Genomic DNA, 27,593 nt, shown 5'->3' on the forward strand with positions numbered 1-27,593 from the left:
GTGTCTATCTTTCTCTCCTCCTCTCTGTCTTCCCCTCCTCTCTCCATTTCTCTCTGTCCTATCCAACAATGACGACATCAGTAACAACAATAACTACAATAGTAAAACAACAAGGGCAACAAAAGGGAATAAATAAATAAATAAATATTTTTTAAAAAATTAGTCTCTCTGGGGGCCTGGCAGTAGCGCAGTGGGTTAAGCACACATGGCGCTAAGCACAAGGACCAGTGGAAAGATCCCGGTTCGAGCCCCCAGCTCCTCACCTGCAGGGAGGTGGCTTGACAAGCGGTGAAGCAGGTTTGCAGGTGTCTATCTTTCTCTCCCCTCTCTGTCTTCCTATCCTCTCTTGATTTCTTTCTGTCCTATCCAACAACAGCAACAACAATAACATTAATAACAACAAGGGCAACAACAATGGGAAAAAGTGGTCTCTAGGAGCAGTGGATTCCTAGTGCAGGCACTGAGCCCAAGTGATAACCCTGGAGACAAAAAAACAAAAAAAAATTTAGTCTCTCTGCCGGGGGCCAGCCCCAGTAGGTCTCAGGGGTCCCTGAAAGAGGAGGGGCATAGGCACAGATGAGAAAGAATGAGAGACATGTCAACTGCTTCAGGAGCAGGAGAGAGACATCTCTGCCATGCTCAGGCAGAACTTTATTTTATAGTCTCATAAGGCTTAGGTCATTGAAAGAAAAATCACCAAGGTATAGATTATTAAAGCAAAAATCACCAAGGCTTTGGTCACTAATACATAAAGCACCAAAGCCTTGATTATTAATATAAAGATCACCAAGTAAGAACAGCACAGGTAGGGAATACCTCCTGATTTGTGGAACATTCACATTCCAGGAGCACTTTTCTCCCTAGAGATCACATCACAGTTTCTATGTCCTTTGTTATTCCTGTACCTGTGTGCTAGGCAGGTGTCCTGTTGATTAAGATTAATATTCTATCTGTATGTTTATGCCATTCTCTTGCCCCTATGCATCAGAAGCCATGGTTCATAGAAAGTTCAAGCTTGTTATGTTTCTAGGGGCCTTAAACAAATCGAACAGCCCATTTTTCATAAAATTTGTTCCATTGTTGGATCAAGGAGTTTTGTTTTGTTCCTTACTGAGAAGGCATCAAGGTGGCGCTAACCTGGCCAGCCTCTCCATAAAGTTAAGCTAACTTGAATCCATCTTTCTTGTATGCTCACTATGTGACCTAGGTTCTTGTGTACTATTCCTGTATAAGGAAGTGGGAGCAAAGTGGTGGGTGGTAGATTAAAAGGCCCATTGTATCTAGGTGGGTACCATAACTTTCCATTTATTAATTATGCTATGTAAGGTGGCCCCTCCACTGTGGGAAGCACCAATCTTTTCCTACATTTTAGTGGGAATACTAAAGGAAGTGGTGTAGATAGAGGGGAAAACAATTTTTCCTATTGGAGCCTCCTGAAAAATTCTGCATTACTGATATTGTTTGTTCCATTATAATCAATCTTACAGAGTGCAGTGCAGGTTTTGTCATTATTTTTGTTATTGGTCAGGCTCTGAGCCTGGCCATAGGTAAATATTATCAAGACCACACAGCGCTTAATCCCAAGCCCTATACATGGCAAAAGGCAAGATGGTTTCAGTTTGGCCTGGAGAGTCCAGCCATGCTGAACTTCGTGCAAAGCTGGTACCGTGTTAAGCAGCTCGCATGGCAGTGCCTGTACCATTTCTCCTTCAGTATGGATGCCTCAGATAAAGTGACATCTCTTACACTTGTAGGCAAGACATATCCTTCACCAACTTTCTAAATGGATTATGAAATAGATGTTTTCACATCAGCATAGCTTTCTGCTTTGGCTGGACTGCATGATGTTAAAAAAAAAAAAAAAAAAAAAAGGATTAATTAATTCCAAATCTCAAGTATGAAAATCTTGACCCTACCTTTTGAAAGTTGAACCAAACAAAAGATAGATTTGTCAAGTGGAACTCTGGAAACACTCCAATTCCTACAGATCTGCTTTATCTTCAAGGTCAAAATCACTCTTGGCTTCTTAATAAACTCTTAAGGGACATTTCTGTCATGGTGTATGTTATCTTGACAACTAAGGAAAGAGTTACTGATTCTCTCAGATAAGATCAGTAGTTATGCAGAACTTTTCTTGTTCCCAGGGATATAATGTCAGCAAACAGTAACAAGTAGGAAAACATAGCTGAAAATATTAACCACTTTGACTCAGGTTAAAGTGAATAATACCATCAAAAGGATCTTAACAGTTACAGAAGACAGAACTCTTACCTTCTACACCCCAAAAAGAATTTTGGTCCGTACTCCCAGAAAGGAAGAAATGTTAGGGGAAGAAGACTAAAGGGCTCTTAATTCCAATTCCATCAGGACTCAGAGAGAGAGGAGAAAAGCAGGAAGGGCGTCTGAATGTAGTAATCGGTAAAGGTGTGACTTAGAAAGGAAGAGAAAGCAGGGCCATTCAAAAAAAGGGGGAGGCAAAAATATAGATAGATGATAGATATATAGGTAGGTAGGTAGGTAGGTAGGTAGGTAGGTAGGTAGGTAGATAGATAGATAGATAGATAGATAGATAGATAGGTAGATAGATGATTATAAAAATAATAGTCAACCTATATCTGTGACCTTGGAAGATCCACTGCAATTTCCAATGAAGGAAATGGAGACACAGAACTCTGCTGGAGGGAACAGTGTGGAATTATACCACTGTTAGCTTATCATTTTGCAAACCAATGTTAAATCACTAAAAAAAATTAAAATGAGGGAGCTGGGCGGTAGTGCAACAGGTTAAGCGCGCATGGCGCAAAGCGCAAGGACCTGTGTAAGGATCCCGGTTCGAGCTCCTGGCTCCCCACCTGCAGGGGAGTCACTTCACAAGCGGTGAAGCAGGTCTGCAGGTGTCTATCTTTCTCTCCCCCTCTCTGTCTTCCCCTCCTCTCTCAATTTATCTCTGTCCTATCCAACAACAACAACAGCTATAACAACAATAACAACAATAATAAGCAGAACAACAAGGGCAACAAAATGGAAAAAATAGCCTCCAGGAGCAGTGGATTCATAGTGCAGGCACTGAGCCCCAGCAATAACCCTGGAGGAAAAAAATTAAAAAAATAAAAATAAAAACAAAAAGGATCTTCAAAGACCATAAAGTGCTCATTACTAATTCATTTCACTTTAGATGGGGAATCACATACTGTTTCATAGCCATTAAGACAACCATCCTTTAAATAATAATAATAAAAACAGAAAGTAGTAAATGTCAGTGAGGCTGCAGAGGTTTGGGAACCTGTGTGAAATGTTGGTGGGGATGTAAAATAGTGCAGCTGTTGTGGAAAATGGTATGGCAGCTCCTCAAAACATGAAACATAGAATTATCAAATGATTCCGGTATATTCTGATCCTGGAATATAATCCCAAAGAATTGAAAGAAGTCTTAACAGCTGTTTTTTCCCCAGCACTGAAAGCAGCATCATTCTCCCCCTTCTCTCTCAAGAGGAAACAACCCAGGGGTTGGGGGGAGAAGAAACAACCCAAATGTCTATGGACACATGCAGAAAATGACCAAATGATGAATCAGCAAGATGTGGGGGTGCTGGGCAATAGCACACATAGTGCAAAACTAAAGGGTCCGGCTGGAGCCCCGGCTCCCCACCTGCATGGAAGTCACTTCGCAGGCGGTGAAGCAGGTCTGCAGGTGTCTATCTTTCTCTCCCCCTCTGTCTTCCCCTCCTCTCCATTTCTCTCTGTCCTATCCAACAACAACAGCAATAATAGTAGTGACAACAACAACAACAGAAGAGATGGTCTACAAGAGCAGTGGATTTGTAGTGCAGCCACCGAGCCCCAGCAATAACCCTGGAGGCAGAAGAGGAAGAGGAAGAAGGAAGAAGAAGAAGGAGAAGGAGAAGAAGGAGAAAGAGAAGGAGAAGGAGGAGAAGGAGAATCAAAATGTGCAGGACACATATGCAGCAAGGTTATCCCCTCTTACAGGGAGAGAAATTCTGCCATATGCTAAAACATAAATTAGCCTGTACAGAAAAGGCTAAATACTAGGTAATTCCATTCCTGTGTGTGTGTCAGAGAGAGAGAGGCACCTAAAATCAGTCACATTCGGAGAGACAGTGAAACAATGCTGGTCAGGGCGTAGATGGAGGGGAAATGAAAAATTAGTTTAATGAATTTTGTTTTGTAAAGATAAAAATATTCTTGTGGTCCAGGTAGTGGAGCAGTGGTTGGACTCTCAAGCACAAGGTCCTGAGTTCAATCCTCCGCAGCACATGTACCACCGTGATGTCTGGTTCTTTCTCTCTCTCCTATCCCTCTCATTAATAAATAAATAAAAATGTTTTTGCACGTGGTGCAAAGCACAAGGACCAGCGTAAGAATCCCGGTTCGAGCCCCCAGTTCCCCACCTGCAGGGGAGTCGATTTACAGGCGGTGAAGCAGGTCTGCAGGTGTCTTATCTTTCTCTCTCCCTCTCTGTCTTCCCCTCCTCTCTCCATTTCTCTTTGTCCTGTCTAACAACGACTTCAATAACAACAACAACAATAACTACAACAACAACAAAAAAATGTTTTTAAAAAAAGATAAAAATATTCTGGAGATGGATTGGTGTTAACAGCTATATAACAACTCAAATGTATTTATTGCACACTTTTAAAAGTTGGGGGGGCAGGCAGTGGTACACTCAGTTGAGTGCACACGTTACCTTCAAGCCCCCATCTTCACCTGCAAGGGGAAGATTCACAAGTGAGGAAGCTGTGCTGTGAGTGTTTCCCTCTGAATTTCCCCCTTCTCTCAATTTCTCTGTCTCCAATAAAATAAAAATAAATAAATGTTGGGGCCGGGTGATGGCACACCTGCCTGAGCACACACACATACTACAATGTGCAAGGACCCCAATTCAAGCTCCTGGTCCCCACCAGCAGCAGAGGACGTTTCACAAGTGGGGATACAGTGCTGTAGGTCTCTCTCTCTCTCTCTTAATCTTCCCTTTATTTATTTATTTACTTAAAATAAATAAATGCTGAAAAAGTTAAAACAGTACAATTTTATGTTGTGTGTATTTCTTTAATTTTTTTATTTTCCCTTTTGTTGCCCTTGTTTTTTTATTGTTGTTGTAGTTATTGTTGTCGTTATTAATGTTGTCGTTGTTAAGAAAGGACAGAGAGAGAAATGGAGAGAGGAGGGGAAGACAGAGAAGGGGAGAGAAAAATAGACACCTGCAAACCTGCTTCACCACCTGTGAAGTGACACCCCTGCAGGTGAGGAGCCGGGGCTCAAACTGGAATCCTTATGCCGGTTCTTGCACTTCGCGCCACGTGTGCTTAACCCGCTGTGCTACTGCCCAACTCCCGTTGTGTGTATTTTTATATACAAATATTTTTAAAGGGAACAAAAGATCTAAAGGGTAATATCGGTTTTCAGTGTACAAGCAGAACTTATAACAAGGACTCTGGAGATGGAGGAAACGGTCAAATCTGCTTTCCTCTGTAATAACATGGGTCCTTTAAACCCTGTCACTCCCTCAAGAAGTTTAGAATTACCCCAACAAAGGGAACAATAAGCAAGGTAAGAAAAAGGAGAGCTGTGAATAAGACCCATCAACTTCCTGATTCCCTCAGATGAGCTTCACAGCCACTGTTCCACCATGACCTTGAAGTTCCTTCACCCTCAGCTGACTTCCCACCTGGGGAAATGGCTCCCTGGGGATTTGAAGTCTGCTCAAACATCCCTAGTTGTGAAAAGCAAAGTCTTTCCACAGGATGACCTCTTTTTGAGGCTCTCTGTGGCCTTCAAGTGAGAAACCTAGTGGGGAACTGTTAGCTCTCCATTCACTGGATCCATCATTCACTGACTACTCCCAGAGTCTGAGAAACAGCACAACTGCTCACGTGTTTCCCCATCTTCCCAGCCACCCGAGAAGGCAGCGTGGTTTTATCTTCAAGACACAAGGTCTGGCACACTGAAGACCTCCATAGCTGGCCCAAAGTCCAGCTATGACCCCATAACAAGAGGGCTATTGGAAAAATCATAACGCATTTTTGCACAGAAAAATACATCAAGACTTTTCTGACAACGCAATGGTGCACCTTAGGCAGTGTCTTTCGACAAGTGTAGGTCATGGAAGGCTTTGCAGAACCTCCCAGCCCTGCTGTTTTGAAGCATGGTGACCCCAACTCACCCTCTATCCGCTCGCAGAGCTTGTGCAGGCCCTGCAGGGGACAGCCCTCACACAGCTGGGGAGGCGCCCTGGCTGTCCGCTGCACAGCAGCCACCGTAAAAGCCTGTTTCAAGGTCATCATGATTTCATCGACCTGATGGAGGAAAAGAGAGGCGACTGTAGGCAGCAGAGAGCCCAGCTGACACGAGCAGGGCCGAGATCCCAGGACTTAAGTGGAAAGATTCAGCATCTTAAGACTTTTCTGGGACCAGTGGTTGCAAGTTGTTGAAGAATCACCATTAACTGCTCAAAAAAAAAGTCACCAACTTGATACTCAAAGCTCTTAAAGGCCTGGTGAAAACTGAAAAGACAAATTAAACACTGAGTGACACAGCCAAACCCCACTCCCCCACCCCAATCAATGTCCAAAATGGCATTTTTGAAAAATATCAGTGCAGAGGGGAAAGTGAGCAGGTTCTCTAAGCATAGTGAAAATTGAAAATGTACACCCAAGCCAACCTCAGCAGTGTAGTAGCTAGTTAGTAATTGGTCACAAATAGAAATAAGGACAATTGATTGATAAATTCATATATTTTAGAAATTGTGGAATAGTTGATGCTGGTAGTAGGTAAGAATTTTCTACTCTGATTCCTTGACCATTAGCTGTGTGTATACATAAAACTCATTGTGTTTATGTTGGCATATTGGAATTGCTGTACTTATTTGTAATAATCAAAGTCAGTCATAATTGTGAATACATCGTCAAGTCTAAAAGTCATGTCTCTGTCTACAACTCAAACCAAGCACAAATTGCACCACTTTTCCAGTTACTATTAGGTTGTGTGTGTGTGTGTGTGTGTGTGTATGTGTGTGTATACAAATAGAAACAGAACCCAAACATAGGTATATTAGTTATATCTATATAAAACTGATGATAACCTTGAGAATAAATTCAGAAAAAATCTAAAAAAAATTAATAATAATAAGGACAAGAGTGATGGTGGATGGTCTGTGAAGGAAAGAAAATGACAAGAGATTAAAAATTCCTTGAAGGGCCCCTAGTAGAGCACACGTTACCATGGTCAAGGACCCAGGTTTAAGTCTCAGTCCCCACATATGAAAGGGGAAGCAGTGCTGTATGTGTCTCTATTTCTCCTTCCCTCTCTGTTCCACCTTCCCTCTCAATTTCTCTCTGTCTATTAAGAGAAGGAAAAGGAAAAGAAGAAAACTATGGCCACCAAGAGCAGTGGAACTGCTGTGCAGGCGCCAAGTCCCAGCGATAACCTTGGTGGCAATCATTTTTAAAAATAGATGGTCCGGGTGGTGGCGCATCTGGTTGAGCGTACAATTTAAAGTGCACAAGGACCCAGATTCAAATGTCCGGTCTCCACCTAAAGGGCAAAAACCTCACAAGTGGTGAAGCAGTGCTGCAGGTGTCTCTCTGTCTCTCTGCCTCTCTATAACCCTCTTCCCTCTCAATTTCTGGTTGTTTCTATCCAATAAATAAATAAAGATTTAAAAAAAAAAAAAAAACTCTGGAGGGGCCGGGTGGTAGCACAGTGCATTAATCGCACGTGGCACAAAGCGCCAGGACCGGCATAAGGATCCCAGTTCAAGCCCCCGGCTCCCCACCTGCAGGGGAGTCGCTTCACAGGTGGTGAAGCAGGTCTGCAGGTGTCTGTCTTTCTCTCCCCCTCTGTCTTCCCCATCTCTCTCCATTTCTCTCTGTCCTATCCAACAACAATGACATCAATAACAACAATAATAACTACAACAACAATAAAAAACAAGGGCAACAAAAAAATAAAATAAATTAAATTAAATTAAAAAACCTTCTGCTGCCTGAAGCTCTCAAGTCCCAGGTTCAATCCCTAGCACCATCATCACCCAGAGCTTAGCAGAGCTCTGGTCTCTCTCATAAATAAATAAATAAATAAATAAATAAATAAATAAATAAATAAATAAATAAATAGTACAGAAAATTTCTTGCAAATAAAGTTCTCGGGTCAGGACTTACCAGAGCTTCGCTTGCACACTGGAACACGTAACAGACAAAATGAAAGCCTCCAGCTCCGGATGCCTCTCGGCAAATGAACCCAAAGTGGTCCACATGCCGAATGCCCTGTTGAAGGAAGGAACGCCGAGTTGTATCAGCCGCCATGCAGCAACGCAGCTGTTGACTTGCATGGCACAACTTTAAAAATTATTCTGATCCTTTAAAAGCACCCCTCATGTGGGATGAAGGTTAAGAGCCTTAGTTACTCCAGTTAGTGCTTAACAAGAAAAGTTAGATCTGAAAGCTGAAGTTTTCTGTTTCAGTACTGGCATTTCAAGACCTCATCTTAGTGTTAGAAGGAAGCAGAGGAAAAGATGACATAGAAAAGTGGAAACTTGTCTTAGGTCTTAAAGGATGGAAAGTTATATGGAGAATCAAAGGCAGATCAGAGGTTCATGAAGAAACCTCACAAACACGCATGTGCACACAGACTCAAAGGTTAGAAGAAAGGACCTTACCCATCTCCATTTACCTGAGAACAAAAGGATATTTCCTTAAAATTCTTCTCCAGAGCTATTTTTTTGGTGTCGGGGCTGATGAGGTAAACTTCAGACTGGCCAATCTTTTAAAAGACAAATATGTGAGTGAGTAAGTAAGTAAGTAAGTAAATGAAAGCATTTCTCAGACCTTGGCTTCCAATTTATACAAACTTTCTCATTTCATGACCTGTGAATATTAATAAAGAGTAAAAGAAAAGAGCAGGCTTCTCTCTATCTCACTGGAGAAAATCACTGCAGTGATTTAATGATGAATTTGACTTAACGATGAATCTTGGATAACAAAGGACAACTATTACAGCTCTGATCTATAAGACAGTTTTCTTGACAGGTAAGAATCAAATATCTGAAAATTAGCAACGAACCTAACAGACTTCCATGTGGAAGTAAGGTTTCTACATAAGTGAGTCCTACAGAAAACCAGAAGCTTGTCTTTCAGAAGTTTCAAAAACAATTTCCACTAATGATGTTAGTACTGAAACTCTTTTAAAATCATTGCTAAAGTCACAGGCATGCTAAAGTCTGTGTTAGGTATCAACTTCTCTGTCAGAGTAGCAGAATAAACTAACACTGTCTCACAGCACTCCTAGGCTTCGAACAGAATACAGAGCAGGGGTTTGATATCTAAGTTGTCAACTGCACTGTCTCTGCTCTAGCCCCAGATACTTTTAGTGGACTACACGGAACCCTCTGCTCAGTGAGAATCACTTCCTCCAGGGAGCCTCCCCAGCATTCTCCATAGTTGTGATGAGGTGATGACTTGTACCAGTAGTTGCCTCCCTATCGGGAGCTTGATTTGATGCCGCTGTTATTTCTAACACATTTCACAGGTCCTGGACATGGCAGTCACAGAGTAAGTGACTAGAAATAAATGAACCATGCAGTTTTTCCCAGTAGCACTGAGAAAGGTTTTTGGTGTGTAAATACAGATCACAGATTAAAGCACAAGCCTGTCTGCCAGCACGGTGCTCTAAAATACTAGGGTGACAAAGAGGAAGAAGCCAGCTCTGTTGGTCCTCTGACGTACCATCTTGGTCTTGACCTGTGTTCACCTGCACAGCATCTACCTCGGCAATGGCTTCTTTATCTCTCCATCATGTCACTGCTTCAATCACAACAGCAGTAAAATGTTCCATTTAAGTTTTCTCTCTCCAGAGTATGGATCAACTTAAGTTAATGGGGGGGGGGGGGGCGGAGTTGAGGAACAAGCAGTGACCCATGTCTCCAAAAACCAGCTCCTTAACTAGTCCTGGCCCAAGTCCCATCACTTGATATCCAGTGGTCACCCCGTGTTCAGAAAAGCCCAGATCAGCTTGGAAGCCAGGGACCCCAACTGCCATGGAGAGTCTCCCCTCCCCACTCACCCACCCACTCCTTTCCAGGCAGGTCACTCGCTTCAGCTTATCAAACTTCTAGGGTGAAAAAAGGGCTGTTGGTTCAATTAATGTTTCAACTTGGGCAGAAATTCCATGTCTTAAATCCCCAAGTGCAGTTATCCTAACTGACTGACGAATGGCAAATGCTTTATAAATTAATTTTTTTAAATAATATAAAGCATAATTTACACACAAAAAAAAGACTGTTGAAATGTACTTCTGAAAATTATTGTGCACTTTTAGAAGCCTCTTTGGAGGCCTCTTTTATATACATTAACTGTTCTTTCCACAATGAGAATACATCTTTACCATTGGGGTGTGGGGGGTTAAAAATTATAGAAAGATATGAAAGTTGGGCGGTAGCGCAGAGGGTTAAGTGCACGTGGCACGAAGTGCAAAGGCCAGAGTAAGGATCCCAGTTCGAGCCCCCAGCTCCCCACCTGCAGGGGAGTCACTTTACAAGCAGTGAAGCAGATCTGCAGGTGCCTTTCTCTCCCTCTGTCTCCCCCTCCTCTCTCCACTTCTCTCTGTCCTATCCAACCACAACAATGATAAAACAACAAGGGTAACAAAAGGGGAAAAAATGGTCTCCAGGAACAGTGGATTCGTGGTGCAGGCACCGAGCCCAGGAAATAACCCTGGAGACAAAAAATATATATAGAAAGATAAAAGGTGGATCCTATCTTTGCTTCAGTGAGCTTGACAGCTAAGGAATCATGACTAAGACAAGGGTTTTATCCTGAGAAAGGAGTTATTTGATATAAAGAGAATACATGGATTGACGCACAAATCCAAAAGTGATTTGCAAAGTCTTCACTCAAGCAAGCAGATTTCCTTGTAAACATATTGTCTCAGCTGAAAAATGAGCATGAGAGTGGGAGATACGTTACCGTAAAGAGCATAGTTCGATTCTCCTCAATATCTGTGGGCTGCACAATACTGTGTCCACCAATCAGGTGGTTCTCAATGTCGTTTTCCTCAAAGGAGCTGAAAAAACTATGACTTCGGAGGCTTCCATCTTGAAACTCCTTCCTAAAGGCCAAGGAGCGCAGCCCTGGCTGAGAGAAGGACTTGCGCATGGGCCTGGGGCCTGGCTCCCCATTGCCCACTGGCTGGAGCACCGACCGTACTTTCTCAGTGAAGGAAAGTCCTCCAGAGGGGCCCGTGGCTTCAGGATGCTGAGGGGTCGCATCAAATTCAGCTTTTCTGCTGCAGCTGACGTGGTTGAACTTCTCGATGCACTCGTCGATCAGGGCCGGCGGGGCCTTCTTGTGAGCCACTGTCACTCGGCCACAGAAAAGTACCTCGAACTTCTTGGCAAACGTGTCGTCAAACTCCGAGGGGCAGTGGAGCTCCTCCTGCCGGGCAATCTTCCCTGCCTGCCGGATGGAGCTGATGATCTCGGGCACCTACCGAGAAAGGAAGGAGGGTTATTTGGCTTCTTACAGTGGCTGGGACTCCCCAAACTGGCACATATATGGCATGAACATGGGAGCAAACTGTTTTCTCGGTCCCTCCAGCTCGGATCCCATCACACAGTACTAAGGAAGGAGTGCGTGGCTGGGCGAGGAAACAGATCATCTGGGAGAGGCACCCAGCACAAGGGTGCATTGCAGCACCAGAAGAAGCTTCAACGATGGTGAAGTAGTGCTGTCAGCTTCACTCCCTCTCTTCATCTCTATTTTTTTCCCTCTCTACTTTATTTTTTAATCTTTTTTTCCCAGGTTTTGTGTCTGCACCATGAATTTAACGGTCCTGGCAGCCTTTACTTTTTTTTTTTTTTTTTTTTGCCTCCAGGGTTATCGCTAGGGCTTGGTGCCTTCACTATGAACCCATTGCTCCTGGAAGCCTTTTTTTTTTTTTTCTATTGTTGTTATTGTTGCTGCTGCTGATGTAGAGGACAGAGAGAAATCGAGAGAGATGGGGAAGACAGAGGGGGAGAGAAAGATAGACACCTGCAGACCTGCTTCACCACTTGTGAAGTGACCCCCTCCCCCACCGCAGGTGAAGAGGTGGGGGCTTGAACTGGGATCCTACCAAGTGCGCTTAACTTCGCACGCTACCACCCGCTTCTCCCCCCTCTACTTTTTTTTCTTCTTTTGAGAGGACAGAGAAACTGAGAGGGGAATGGAGATTAAGAGGCGTGTGCATTTCTGTTTCACTGTTTGTGAAGCTTTTCCCCCAACAGGTGAGAACTGGGGGGTTTGAATCCAGGTCTTTCTTTGCACCTGGTAACAGATGTGCTCAACAGAGTGCATCACTGCCCAGACCCTATTTAACTTTTCTTTGTTCCAGAAGCCCACAGGGAAACTAGGATTATGTATACCTTCCCATGGGAGGAAAATACACAACTTTAACGAAGGGGCATAGCATTCATTAAGCACCTCTCCCATGCCAGGGGCGATGACAGAGGACTCATATGCCCACTAACCCTTGCAAGGTTCGGTCACTAGCTCAAGGATGCACAACCCAACATGAAGGGCTTTGGATCCAAGTCCAGGCTGGTTGCACTCCAAAGCCAACAGCCCTCTCTGCAGAAGCTGTTACCTCCCAAGGAGGTCTGTCATCCACGTGGCTTACCAAGGCTTCATCAAGCAGCTATTCCAGATGTTGTGGTCATGAATCTTATACAGTCATCCACAATCAAAGATGAGGTGAGGATGGCAAGACCAAAATGGTCTTGTAGAACATTGCTTCAGATCATAATGTCATGATTTTCTCTTTTGAAAACACTTACATATTATATTGGAGGCTGGGTGGTGGCACACCCGGTTAAGTGCATACATTACCATGTGTAAGGACCCAGGTTCAAGCCCCTGCTCCCCATCTGCAGGGGGAAAGTTTTACAAGCAGTAGAGCAGGTCTTCAGATGTCTCTTTCTCTGTGTCTCTCTCCCTCCCCACTCAATTTCTATCTGTCCTATCAAATAAAAAATATATACTAAAAAATAAAGGGAAAATGCCACCAGGAGTGGTAGATTTGTCATCCAGGCACTGAGCCCCAGTGACAACCCTTGTGGCAATAAAAATAAATATATGTGTATTCGAATAGAGATAGAAATTGAAAGGGAAGGGGGGAGGTAGAGAGTGGATAAAAGAGACACCTGCAGCACTGTTTCACTGCTTATGAAGCTTGCCCCGCTGTAGGGAGGGACCAGACGTGTGAACACAGATCTTTACTCATGGTAACGTGTGCACTTAACTGGGTACGCAACCAACTGGCCTCTTAACATCATTAATTTTCAAAGGCAACTAACAATACCTTGGCCCTGCATTCCCCAATTGTTGGACAGCACTGCTCCAGAGCTAGGAAGTTTTGATCAAGGAGCAAGCAACCCAGGATGGTATCACTGCCACAGCAACACATGTGGCAGCCTTCCAACTGGAACTCCAAAATTGCTTGATACAACTCAAAAATGACTCGATACAAAGTCATGATCAATAGAATGAAGGAGGAGGGTCGAGCGGTAGCACAGAAGGTTAAGTGCACGTGGCGAGAAGTGCAAAGACCAGCGTTAAGGATCCTGGTTCGAGCCCCCAACTCCCCACCTGCAGGGGAGGGGGTTGCTTTGCAAGCAATGAAGCAGGTTTGCAGGAGTCTATCTTTCCCCCTCTCTGTCTTCCCCTCCTCTCTACATTTCTCTCTATCCTATCCAAAAATGACAACATCAATAACAACAATAATAATAACTACAACAACAATAAAAAACAAGGGCAACAAAAGGGGGGAAAGCAATATATATATTAGAATGAAGGAAAGGGTCTCCTGTGGATTACTTCTTCCCTGCTGCTACAGCCTCTCTTATTATTAAATCCTACAAGACCCTTCAAAGCAGCTGCAGGAGTAAGAATGAAGCTCAGTGGATGAACATCAGTGCAGCAATTTGGATAACAAGTAGCCACAGTGCTGAAACAAGATGGGTTTGAATTCAGTCTCCATCAAGAAGCCGATAGTTTTTGATATGACCCAACAAGCCAAAGCATAAATTTCCCCCCTTTTCTATGTAAAAGAATTCAATTTAAGCCCCAATAGTCAGGGGCCCAGTGTCTTCTTAACAACATTACAAAGAAAACCTCAACCCATTTTCAATTTAGGTCCAAGATCAACGTGTACAGGAGAGGGAGGCAGTTTTAAAAGAATGCTTAAAGTGTGTGTTCTTGATATAATCACCAAAGGCCCAAGGACTCAAAAGATTTTTCTCTGATTTCATATCAGGCACACGTTAAAGACAATTCATCAGAAAGGATGACACGGCCTTTCAAGGTATTTTATAGGAATATTTCATGTTTTTTTCTTTAAAAGCAGTTCCTGAACATAAGACTAAAATAAGATGTAGTGAGTTGAGTTTTCAGCTGGCAAACTAACTCACCTGGGTAGTGTGCCTGCTTTGTCATGTGACTGCCTCAGGCTCCAGCACGGTCCCCACACTACTGAAGGAAACTTCAGTGTTGCGGTGGCTTGTCTCTCTATCTTTCTTTCTGTTTTTCTATCTGAAATAGTCATCCTGGTGCAGTGAAGCCCCACTGACAATAACAACGATGAAAAAGCTGAAATTTCAACACAGTCTAGTATCTGTTTTTTTAATTAATTTATTTATGAGAAAAACAGAAAGAGAGAGAGAGAGAAAGAACCAGACATCACTCTGGTACATATGCTGCTTCGGGTTGAACTCGGTACCTCATGGATAAGAATCCAGTGCTTTATCCACTGTGCTACCTCCCAGACATCTGCATTTGTTTGTGCTCCCTCCTCACAGCAAATAAATACACAGCCTGTGGAGGCCTAATTGCTGGTCATTAATATGGGAGAAGACAGAGCAGAAAGAGAAAGAGGGAGAAGTCTAGATTTCATTCATATTGCTTTAATTTTTTATATTTATTTATTTTCCTTTTTGTTGCCCTTGTTGTTTTATTGTAGTAGTTATTATTGTTGTCGTCGTTGTTGGACAGGACAGAGAGAAATTCATCTACGCCGATGACATCTGCTGTGCAACTCAGGCATCCAAGTTTGACATCCTCGAGGAAACACGAAAGACATGTCTCTGATATCTGATTACTGTAAAAAATGGCGACTAATCCCTAGCACTGCAAAAACGGTATCATCTGTTTTCCATCTATACCATGCCTCGGCCTCGCGTGAGCTTAATGTGCAGCTTGGCGATACGAGAATCCGGCATGAAGCCCAGCCAGTCTATCTTGGCGTTACTCTCGATCGCACTCTGTCATTTCAAGAACATCTCATAAAAACTGCAGCAAAGGTGGGCGTGAGGAATAACATCATTGCAAGACTGGCCAGCTCCTCATGGGGCGTGAGCGCTTCCACACTACGATCATCATCTCTGGCATTATGCTATTCCACTGCAGAATACTGTGCCCCAGTATGGTTCCGTAGCCCCCATGTCCACTTGGTCGATTCCAAATTATATTCCTCCATGAGGATCATTTCTGGAACCATCCGTTCCACCTCGGTTCCATGGCTGCCAGTTCTTAGCAACATCGCCCCGCCAGATATTCGTCGGGATGCAGCATCATCTAAGTTCATTTCCCACGTCTACGCTCGACCGGACCTGCCAATATACGCGGATATCTTCGCCCACCCTGTCCAACGCTTGACGTCTCGTCATCCAATCTGGTCCCCTACGCCTACACTGAACTTCTCTGTTCCAGTCTCTTGGAAACAGAGCTGGCAATCAGCTGAGGTAAAGAACAAACACCTCATCACAGACCCCTGCAAGCATCAACCCGGCTTTGATCTTGCACGTTATGATTGGGCCCTCCTCAATCGCTATCGAACAGGCCATGGCCGGTGCTCCGCTATGTTCCATCGCTGGGGAGCCAGAGACGACCCGAACTGCCCCTGCGGCTACAGACAGACTATGACCCACATAGTCAACGACTGCCACCTCTCCAGATTCAGAGGAGGTCTCGAAACTTTACATCAGGCTCAACCTGACGCTGTTGACTGGCTACGGAAGAAGGGCAAACACTAGAAGAAGAAGACAGAGAGAAATGGAGAGAGATGGGGAAGACAGAGAGGGGGAGAGAAAGATAAGACACCTGCAGACCTGCCTCACCACATATGAAGCGACTTCCCTGCAGGTGGGGAGCCGGGGCTTGAACCGGGTCCTTAAGCTGGTCTTTGCACTTGGCGCCATGTGCACTTAACCTGCTGCACTACCACCGGACTCCCTTCATTCATATTTTTTGCCAGTGAATCACTATAGCACCTTACAAAAGAAAGAAAGCCCTTTAGATTTTTTTTTTTCAGGTAAGTTATTTCTATAAGATAAATAAGAATACTTTTCCAAAGAAAAATAACTGACACAAGTAAGAAAGCTAGCTATTTTTTCTGAATAAGTGTGTGAGATGATTGTTGTTAAGAATCACTTGAGGGGGAGCTGGGTGGTAGTACGCAGGTTAAGCGCACGTGGCATAAAGCACAAGGACCGGCATAAAGAATCACCTGAGGGGCCCAAGGGGGTAGCACCCCGTGGGTTAGAGCACAAGACCGACATGCCTGACATCCCAGAGGAACCAGGTTCAATACCCAGCACCACCGTACCTCAGGGCTGAGCAATGCTCTGCTGTATATGTCTCTCCTCTCCCTTCTCCCCTTTTTCTTTTTGGAAAAAAAGGGAAAAAAAAAAAAAAAACGGCATGCATGCAACTCAGCTTTGTGCCCTGGTATATCCCATGGCGCACCACAGCACTGAGGGAAGATTAGATGCTGTGGTGTTTCTCTTATCTGTCTCGTCTCTCCCCTTTTCTACTTGAAAAAAAGTCACCCCAAAGCAGTGAGGTCCCAACAATCGAGAAAAAAAGGAAAAGAAAAAGAAAGAATCACAGGAGGGATGGGAGCAGCTCACCTGGTAGAGTGCACTGCACCATGTAGACCCTGGGTTTGAGCCTCGCCACCCTGCAGATGGCACCAGGAATGTCCCATGGATAGTGGAGTGCTGCTATAGTCTCTCTCAGTCTGTCTCCCTCTCTAAATTTAAAAAAAAAAAAAAAAACAATTGAGAAAACTGGGCCCCAGCAATACCATGTATGTGATTCCTGGTGCCACATTAAAGTTTAAAACAGGAATCATATGAATCTTCTCAATTATTAACTTGGGCTTATTAAAATATCTGACAACAGAGATGAAGCACAGAACTTCAGTGGAAGATGTGATACACTATGTGTGGATGTGGAAATATACCCTGAAGTCTTATAATTTTGTAAAACCTTTACATCATTAGAAAAAAAAAAGGGAGGGACACAGACTTATATGTGCTGTTACATATTATTACGTGTGTGCTGAGTCTTCCACTGCATCTGAAGTAATGGTGGGTTTTTGTTATGTATTAAAGTGAAGAGAAATTGAGTGAGCATATCTGAGAACTTGTTTGCAAGTGGCACAAATACAAATAAGACACAAAGTAAAGGAAACAGCTTCTCTGTCTCTGCTTGCCTCTATCTGAAAAAAGGGGGTGGGGGTGGCACATCAAGTTGAATGCACATATTACAATGCACAAGGATCTGGGTTCGAGCCTCTGGTCCACACCTGCAGGGAGAATGCATTGCAAATGGTGAACGAGTGTTGCAGGTGTCTCTCTCTCCCTCTCCCTCCCTATCACCTCTTTCCCTCTCAATTTCTGGCTGTCTCTATCCAATAAATAATATAAAGATAAAAAAATTTTTTTAGGTCAGTCCCAATTAGTCAAGTTCTAGAGAGGACCAAAAAGCGGGAGAAGGGGCATTCTTAAGTCTAAGGTCAGTTCCCCCTCACTCTCCTTGCTCTAGTGAGCTGTGTGTAACATGAATATAAATTGGGTTAAGAAAAAAAATCACTGGACTTGATCAGAAGAATGTAACGGTTTTGGGATATCTGAAGGCATATTGCCACAAATTACAACAATAAATGGTAGAACATTAAAAAGCTAATCCTTTAAGCATTCTGTAAGTCATCAGTATGCAAGGAAACTGTTAAAAACTGAAAAGTGGGTTTTGCCTGTAAGTTTGGAAAAATTGACTGAGAATTGAGTGAGGTTTCATAGGCTGCACAGAGTTGGGCCACTTGTTTTTGAGAAATGAAGGCAAAGTCCACTTGGGATAGACCCTGAATTCCTCCTCCTTTTTAACTCTGTCCCGGATTCACCTACACTGTTGTTACCTGAAGGAAATGGGTCACTTCATTTTATTTCCAAGCACTGTTCCAAGTGACATGAGCCAGTAATTCAGAAGTGAGAACCAAGTCTCCTGAACCTGGCATCTTATAAAAAAAAAATGTACAAATGAAGAAGTTTTGCCAATACTTCTCCCCCAACACCACCAAAACATGCAACTTAACTGGAAAAAATGCATCAAGATGAAGCCTGAATCTACAGCAGAATAAATTTAAAGCTACAACATTAACTGCAAACATACAAACGGTTTGGGACAAGCATGCTGAGGCCAGTGGTATTTATGACCATAGATATGATCTGGAGACTTTTAACAAAAATCTTTTTTTTTTTTAGTTTAGTTACATACGTCACTTCTGATTGCTGATAACACAAACCAGAATTATCTAGAACAAAAACAAGAACCTGAAAAGGGCATTTCACAGACGAACAATTTACTAATGGCTTGAGACTTGATTTTATTTCCTTTTGAGTTACAAATTGCAATAAAGATATTAGATAATTTAAATAAGTCACCACAGTAAGAAAGGGACACTGTTTAGACATACAAACTTACTACACTGCTCTACTGTTGAACTATTTGACCTTATAGCAAGGCTTGATTTTAAAGTAAATCTACATTTATTTCATACCCCAAATAAAATCTCTCTAGTGGGTCAGGCAGTGGGTGTACCTGGTTTAAGCACACATGTTACAATGGTCAAAGTTCCGGCTCCAGGTCCTAACCTGCAGAGGGGCAGCTCCTCAAGCAGTGAAGCAGCACTACAGTCTCTACAGGTGTCTCTGTCTCCTTCCCCCTCTACCTCCCACTCCTCTCTCAATTTCTCTCTGCCTCTATCCAATAAGCAAATAAAATATAAATAAGTAAATATTTAAAAAAAAAAAAACTCTTTAGTATTCATATACTAGCAGATGCATGGCATAATATGAAGTTTCTGCAAAATTAGTGTTGCTTAAAAGAGACCAGAAAATGACAATCTAAGAGAATTAAAAATATTCATCTCTGTAAATAGAGTCCTTTTTAAAAAAACTGGGGTCAATTCCCTTTTTAAGGATTTAGAGATTTTAAAGGATTTAAACATATTGCAGGTATAATTTTATTTAGGAGGATTTAGAAAAAGCTCCTGAAACGATGTACAGAATCAAATGTCATTTTACTTTATATTTATGCTCGTGTTTTTCTGCTAACTACTAGGAAATAAATATTAATCCAGAGCTCTCCAGAGATCTTTATATGTGTAGTTAAAATTCTAACTTGTTTTACTTTTTATTTAACAGTAAAATATTTTTAAATTGCAAAACTCTAGCAGGTCATACGGTGCTTCATGCCTTGGATGAAATGTTCTCTCTCCATGAAGAATTAAAACAAGCAATTCAAGCAGAAAATAACTCACTCAGGGGCTATAGCGATTACTCAGCTGGGAGGGTGCCTGCTTTGTTATGTGCCTGACCAAGGTTCCAGCCTAATGGCCGCCACACCCCCCTCCCCCCCCCCCCCCCCCCCGACTGTGGGAAGCTTCAGTGCTGTCATTTTTCTCCTGTCTCTGCTGTGGTGTTTTCCCCCTCCCTCCTTCCCTTCTTCTGTTTCTGTATCTGGAAAAGTCAGTGTGGAATGGTGAAACCCATGATACCAACAACAAATAATAATAATATCAGCATAATTACCATAAACAAGGTACTTGAAGAAAATGAAATTCAGTCAACTCTTTCTTCATTCTCTCTTATATGAATTGAATTGCCTAAGAAACATTTAAGAATAATGCATCTACCTTCTTCGACTCATCTTGGGTGGAGCTTGAAGAAATTATGTTAAGTGAGATAAGCCAAAAAGAGAAAGATGAGTATGGAATGATCCCACTCATAAACTGAAGTTGAGGAAGAACAGAAAGGGAAACGCAAAGCAGAACTCGGACTGGGCTCAGAGTACTGCATCAAAGTAAAAGACTGGGGAAGAGGGAGAGGGTAGACTTTAAGCTCCTGGGAATTGTGCTAATCTATACTCCTATTAACCTATAGTCTTGTTAGTCACTATTTTTTAAAAAAAGAAGAAACTGTACTCCTATGAAAAAATTAATTAATTAAAAAAAAAAGAAAGAAACATTTAAGCAAAGATCTATTAGTGCTCACAACCTGGATCATCTCAAGAGAAAAACCTGGATCATCTGCCTAACTTTATCTAGATCTGACAGACACCGATGAGGACCATAGTCTCCAACAGCGAGCCCCCCTGAGGCAAGAGGCAAGATTCAACTTAAAGATGTGAAGGTATTTCACAAACAACGCATCTGCTGTGATTCTTCCTGACCTCATGAGGATGACCGTCTGGGAATTAAGACAGGCATGGGAATTGCCAACATGATGGGAACCATGCTACAACAGTCTGTGTTTACAAGCAAAGTCAGTGAGTCTTGCTACACAATCCACACCTGAGAGACTCGGTCTTGTGTACCTGCCTGTAATGGATTCTCCCAAAAAGCTAATACCTCCACTGCTGCTTTGTGAATACACTGAGCCCAAGAGAAACTAAAGCGCCCCGCCACCTCTTCCCAAAAGAGATGTGCTCATTAGCTGGTTGTGTAAGCATCTGGCATAGTGAGGAATGCTACTGATGGCAACTCCGGACACCGGGCCTACCACCCTCATTCATAATGGACCTGACAGTTCCCTCCTTTGGTCCTTGAGAATTTCAAGGAAGGTAAAATCCTGGTGCAGGATTTAGCAGCCTCCACCTGAAGCAGCCGCCACAGAGATAGTTGTCGTCGGATGTCTATAAGGTGAATGGCAGTATTTCTAATGGCTGGGACTAGAACCAACTCACTGCCCAGCAAGAGAGCTGAAAAATGACTCCCCTGTAGGTGAGGAGTTCGTAAAACTATATAGTCAAAGTCAGAATGTGAACATACAAGCTACTCTTACCCAATAACATGGATATTCATTAATATAATGTTGAACGAAAAACAACAGACCAAGCAAAGGTCAGGCAGTGACATACCCAGTAGAACACACAAGTGCAAAAGCTCAGGTTCAAGCCCGACAAGGGGGGAGCTTCAAGAGCAGTGAGGAGGTGCTACAAGTGTCTCTCTTTTCCTCTCCCACTTTATCGCCCCCTTCCTTCTCAACTTCTCTGTCCTATCAAACATGTGGCTCCCCACCTACAGGGGAGTCACTTCACAGGCAATGAAGCAGGTCTGCAGGTGTCTGTCTTTCTCTCCCCCTCTCTGTCTTCCCCTCCTCTCTCCATTTCTCTCTGTCCTATCCAACAACAATGACATCAGTAACAACAACAATAAATACTACAACAACAATAAAAAGGGGGCAACAAAAGGGAAAATAAATAAATAAAATATTAAAAGAAAGAAAAAAGAGAAGAGAACGTTAGAAAAGAGAAGAACAACAGACCTATAAGAGAATAATATAGTTTAATTACATTTGATTTTTGCCTCCAGAGTTACCGCTGGGGCTTGATGCCAACACTACGCATCCACTGCTCCTGGTGGCCATCTTTTTTTTCCATTGTTGTTTAATTACATAGTTTGTAAAAGTTCAAAACCAAACAAAATTAAACTGAGAAGACAAAAGGCAGGGTGGGGGAGATAGCATAATAGTTATGTAAACAGACTGTAATGCCTGAGGCTCCGAGATCCTAGGTTCACTCGCCCACACCACCATAAACCAGAGCTGAGGAGTGCTTTGATAAAATTAGTTAATTAATTAATTAGAAAGCAAGATAAAGATCAACTCTGCTAAAGGTGGGACTGGGTGAGGGTCAGTCAAAGTTTCTGGACTGTTGTTACCTTTTTTTTTTTTTTTTTAAATCACCAGGGCTTTACTTCTCTGGAACGACCTTTTCTGATAGAGACAGAGGCAGAGAGGGAAAGACATCACAGCATTGAACAAGCTTCTCAGTGCAGTGGGGACCAGGCTTGAGCCTGGGACATGGACATAAAAAAGTGGACACACTATTCAGGTGAGCTATCTTGAGGCTACTATTATTCCTTCATCCAAGTGCAGGTTTGACAAGATCATTCCAACTATTATGTCATCGAGAACGTAACTTATATCCACTCCCATTCCAATGATTTAAGTGAGACATCAGCTCTGCCCCCATTCATGAATATAATGGCAACCCTGGACTAAGCCAGCAGCATGTCCAGTTATTCCATTCTACCTCATAGTTGGTTCAGGGTTGGCCACACAACCCATTGCAGACCAAGGACCAACCCAATGGGGACAAAGGACAAACCCAATGCAGAGCAAGGGTCACTATCCTGGGATTGATGGGGGGGGGGGGGGATGTGCTGTTACTTTAGGCCAGTAATTCTTAACCAGGTGCCCTAGGGGACACCTGGCAATGTCTGGAGATATTATTGGTTGTCACAACTGGAGGCTCAGAGAGAAAAGCCACTGGCTGCCACTGCTGCCAGGACACAGCCCATAATGCACAGGTGAGCAACTCACAAAAAACAGTTGCCTATAAATGCCAGCACTGTCTCTGCAGAGAAATCCAAGAGTTCTAAAGGATGGAAGCCTGAATTATGGGGACCATCAGGAGGAAAGGCATGCCATGTCATAGAGTTCCAGAGGAAGCAGAACAAAGAGGGAGAAAACAGAGGCTGAGAAGAATGCTTCTGCTACTAGGAGGCCAGGATCTAGCTATGCCTGAAAGCCAGTGACCAGACTGAGATTCTTGTGCCTGCAAATCATTTCTGATAATGTCATTTTGCACTGGCCATCTCTCACTTGTGACAGAATCCTAATCATGCCCCCATTATGTATAAAACTTTATGCCATATTCTAAGGGGCATACACAAAGCTCATGATCCTGCCTGGGAGAAGAGACAATGTAGACAGTGGCAATAAGGAATTACACAAACAACTAAGTTGTGTAGCATGCCAAGCTCTGCAGGAGCGGAAGTGCCAAGAAGGTTAAGGAAATAAAGAAACAGAACATCTCAGTACAACATACATTTCACATAAATTAAGGGCAAACAGACCTATTTAAATATTTACCAAACTTTGTTGTTCTTAGAATAAAACGAGCCACCGGGGACCCTCAGGGAGCCCAAATGACCTATTTTTCTTCCTTGTAAAACAAGACTACATGAAATTTTAGATCTTGTCAAAAATTGTTTCTTAAGAGCTACAGTGGTATTCACAATTTAAGAACTTGTTTATATGATATTCCCATGGTTCCTCTGCTCTGTGTTGCTGATAGTGGAAAAAGAACTTAAAAACTATGAGGTAGGACCCCCAAATATGGGTGATTTGTAGATGGTTTACACACTGCCTCACACCAAGGTCTAAACACACCACTGAGACTTTGCTGTTCTAACCAGGGAATTTTCTCCCCTTTGCATCTGCCTGAGCTGTCATGGACTGGTGCTTTCCTAGGGGACGGCCAAGGAGGCTCCATGTGGCTTTGTAGTCTCTGCGGAATTCAAATCCCTCCTCTGCCTGACTGAAGCAGAACCCACCTAAGTGAAAAGCAAAACAAAGGAATTTTCTGAGTATCTGCCTATGTAAAAGATAAGGCTCTCCTCCCTCCTGTGGAGGAACTGAATGGGAAGAGGGAGCACCCTGTGCCAGTGTGTGGTTCAGAGCCAGGAACCCTACACTTACTAATGAATAAGAAGCCCAGTCAGCCCCAGGGAGCCTACACTGGCCTTTGAGAACAGGCAACCCAGCACAAGTGAATACAATGGTGCACGACAAACATAAACACAACTGGTCCTTCTTGGTAGAATATGCAATATCCAGAACTCATCTACAGCTAAAGCCACAGCGCCTGAGACTCACTCTGCACTGCAAACACACTCCATGAAAACAGATTATCCGGGGCCGGGTGGTGGCGCACCTGGTTGAGTGCACATGTTACGGTGCGCAAAGACCCAGGTTCAAGCCTCCAGTCCCCGCCTGCAGGGGGAAAGCTTTGCGAGTGGTGAACCTGGGCTGCAGATGTTCCTCTGTCTCTCTTCCTCTCTATCACTCCCTTCTCTCTAGATTTCTGGCTGTCTCTAATAAATAAAGATGATAAAAAAAAAATTTTAAATAAAGAAAACAGATTATCCGTCAAATGTAAAACATTAATTCCCCAATAAAGAAATTAAAAATAAGATTATTCGAATCAAGACAGCTACTGGGAAATGCAGGCTTTGCTCTTGCCATCTTTCAATCTCTTTGCCCTCCTGTTTTTAGTGGAAAGTAACGCTTATGCTTTTTCCACTGGGCCACTTCCGTGTTAGGTATTTTCACTGCCCAGTTAAGGTATCTCTAGGCCAACCTGGCTGATGTCTCTGGGCTGAACAGAAAGCTCCAGGTATTGTGTACAGGTTACGATTAAACAGACAGAGCTGAGGAACATCTCTAACAGCCTCCTGCTCCAGGCCAGGAGCTGAGGCCAAGGTCCTTCTCCTGTCCCCTCCCTCCCAAGCAGATAGCTGAGCTGAGGCATCTTTCCTTGGCCTCAAAGTAACAACCTCAAGAACCAAGGACAAGCAAGTGCTAATTGTTTTACCACTACTCATTTACACAGCCTCCTTTTTAAAAAGTCAACCAGGGAAGTTGCTTTCAACATGAGAGCACCAGGCTATGCCCAAGGCTGCAGAGGCCCCAGGTTCAATCCCAAAACAACACCATATACCAAAGCAGAGTGGCCCTCTTCTATCTATCTATCTATCTATCTATCTATCTATCTATCTATCTCAATCACAAAAACAGATCTTAAAAAAAATTTTTGAATCAGCAACGAAACACATGCTCTAGTCTTTCTTCTATAACAAGTTTAACATATTATACATCCCTGTAAGAAAAAAACACAGAAATATTTAAAGTTAAAGTCATTCATAGTCCCAAGCCCAGAATTACCCAGAGCTAACAGTTTGGTTTTTCTTATGTGTCATTCTCTGTGTAAAGAAATGGGATCAGGGAGTCAGGCGGTAGTGCAGTGGGTTAAGCGCACATTGAACTAAGTGAAGCACAGGACCTGCATTCAAGCCCTGGGCTCCCCACCTGCAGGGGAGTCACTTCACAGGCAGTGAAGCAGGTCTGCAGGTGCCAATCTTTCTCTCCCCTCTCTGTCTTCTCCTCCTCTCTCCATTTATCTCTGTCCTAACCAACAATGATGACATCAATAGCAACAATAATAGTAACTACAAAAATAAAACAACAAGGGCAACAAAAGGAAATAAGTAAATAAATATAAAAAAAAAGAAAATAGAATCATGGTTTGGGAGGTGGCACAGTGGATAAAGCACTAGTGGACTCTCAAGCATGTAGTCCTAAGTTCAATCCCCAGCAGCACATATACCACAGTAATATTTGGTTCTTTCTCTCTCCTCCTATCTCTCTCATTGTAAATAAGTAAAATCTTTAAAAAAAAAAAAATGGAATCACTCGCTGACTTATATCATTATGGGTATGTGGCATTGACCAGTCAACTCATGTAGAACAATCTCATTCTGCTGAATAACCACATCAAATCCATTCACTGTACATACTGAAAATAAGAGGAAGAAAGCTTGATGCTGTTACAGATTTGATTCCAGCGAAGCTTATGTTAAGTGTCATGCATTCTGTTCAGTGGTAAGTCTTTTTGGCAAACATGTAATGAACACTCCAACCTATGCATACATTACTGAGGCCCCAGCTGTGTTTGAGAGCACGATATTTGTGTACAGGTTGTTAAGAGAGAGGATTAAGTAGAAAATAAGAGAATGAGGGGGTCAGGTGTACCAGGTTAAGCACACATGGCGCAAAGCATAAGGACCGACTTAAGGATCCTGGTTCGAGCCCCCAGCTCCTCACCTGCAGGGGAGTCACTTCACAAATGGTGAAGCAGGTCTGCAGGTGTCTATCTTTCTCTCCCCATTTGTCTTCCCTTCCTCTCTCCATTTCTCTCTGTCCTATACAACAACGACAGCAGTGACAACAATAATAATAACAACAACAATAAACAAGAGCAACAAAAGGGAAAGCATAGCCTCCAGGAGCAGTGGATTCGTAGTGCAGGCACCAAGATCCAGCGACAAATCTAGAGGCAAAAAAAGAGAGAGAATGAAAGGGCTGGGTGGTGGTACACCACCATTTTATCATGTGCAAGGACCTGGGTTCAAGTCCCCATCTGAGGTGGTGAAAGTTGTTAATATAGTGTCTAGAACTAATAGCTCACGGTATATGCTAGCCAGCACCTTTGTGTTTACAAAGCGAGGAAAGGTTAACTCTATTAAAGTAACTACCTAAAGGAAATGAGTTTGCTATTACCCCAACTGTTTTTTTCAGGACATAACCTTAATACAGTGGTGAAGCAGGCCTGCAGGTTGTCTCTTTGTCTCGCTGTCTCTCTCCCTCTCTATCTCCCCCTCCCCTCTCAATTTCTGGCTATCCCCTGCAGGTGGGGATGTATTTTTTTTCTTCAAAGCATCTAAAGATTGGAGTTTAATCCTTCTCTGTTGTGGCGAGCATGTATTACAATGACCATAGGAGCTACAGAGGTTGCTTCATGCTGTGAGTTGTTGTGGGTTGGTATTTCAGTAATTATACCACCTACCAACCCCCTGACCCCAGGCAAACGCTAGCTTGCTCTCTCAAACACACCACAGGGACTGAAGTAGAGGTTTCTGTGCCAGAGACTCCTCTGACAGCATGGTAAAGTCTAATAAAACTTCTCAGAATAAGCTTTTCAAATGTGTAAAACACCACGAGAATAAATGCAGGAGAACTTAATTATGCTAAAAGAGAATTCACAAAATAATGATACAGTTTTATGTAGCCATTACCATGCTTAGTAAGAGCTGCTGGCAAGTCAAATAACTATTATAATTCAAAATAATGATGGGCATACAGAATTTTTTTTTTGAGAAACGTGCAACCACTGTAATGCAATAAGAAAATAACTAATTGCATTGCTACCATCACAAGAGCTGCATATGCTACTGGGTTTGATGACGACATTTGCAACTGAAGGATTTCAAGTCAGAGGTTAGTAGAAATAAATTAGTAGTTTTGGGGCTGGGTGGTGGCACACCTGGTTGAATGCACATTACAGTGCACAAAGACCAGGGTTCAAGCCCCCGGTCCCCACCTATGGGGGGGAGCTTCATAAGTGATGAAGCAGGTCTGCAGGTGTCTCTTTCTCTCTTCCTATCTCCCCCTCCCTCTCAATTTATGACTGTATTCAATAAATAAAGATAATTTTAAAAAAAAAAAGTAGTTTTTTTCCCATCCAAGTTCCCCACCAAATGTCCACTGTCTCTTCCCTAAATTCTAACTTCACATCACAGCTAAAGGACCTTTGGATTAATGGAAGACTAAGTGATTAATGAAGACCAGGGGGCAGCCTAGG

The 27,593-nt window shown here is 43.0% G+C and overlaps 1 protein-coding gene across 5 annotated transcripts in view; it reads right to left on the reverse strand.

The window, feature by feature from the left end:
* The window catches only part of TBC1D1 (TBC1 domain family member 1), a 272,373-nt gene that overhangs the window by 125,273 nt on the left and 119,507 nt on the right, over nucleotides 1-27,593 (reverse strand). For all 5 annotated transcript variants that reach the window (XM_060188219.1, XM_060188218.1, XM_060188220.1 and 2 more), the window contains 4 exons: nucleotides 10,980-11,498; nucleotides 8,689-8,778; nucleotides 8,178-8,282; nucleotides 6,182-6,314 (listed from right to left, as the gene is read on the reverse strand). In XM_060188219.1, the coding sequence (XP_060044202.1) occupies nucleotides 6,182-6,314; nucleotides 8,178-8,282; nucleotides 8,689-8,778; nucleotides 10,980-11,498 (847 nt within the window). The remainder of the gene's footprint in view (nucleotides 1-6,181; nucleotides 6,315-8,177; nucleotides 8,283-8,688; nucleotides 8,779-10,979; nucleotides 11,499-27,593) is intronic.

Source organism: Erinaceus europaeus, chromosome 3 (genome assembly GCF_950295315.1).
Source record: "Erinaceus europaeus chromosome 3, mEriEur2.1, whole genome shotgun sequence".
Classification (NCBI taxonomy): domain Eukaryota; kingdom Metazoa; phylum Chordata; class Mammalia; order Eulipotyphla; family Erinaceidae; genus Erinaceus; species Erinaceus europaeus.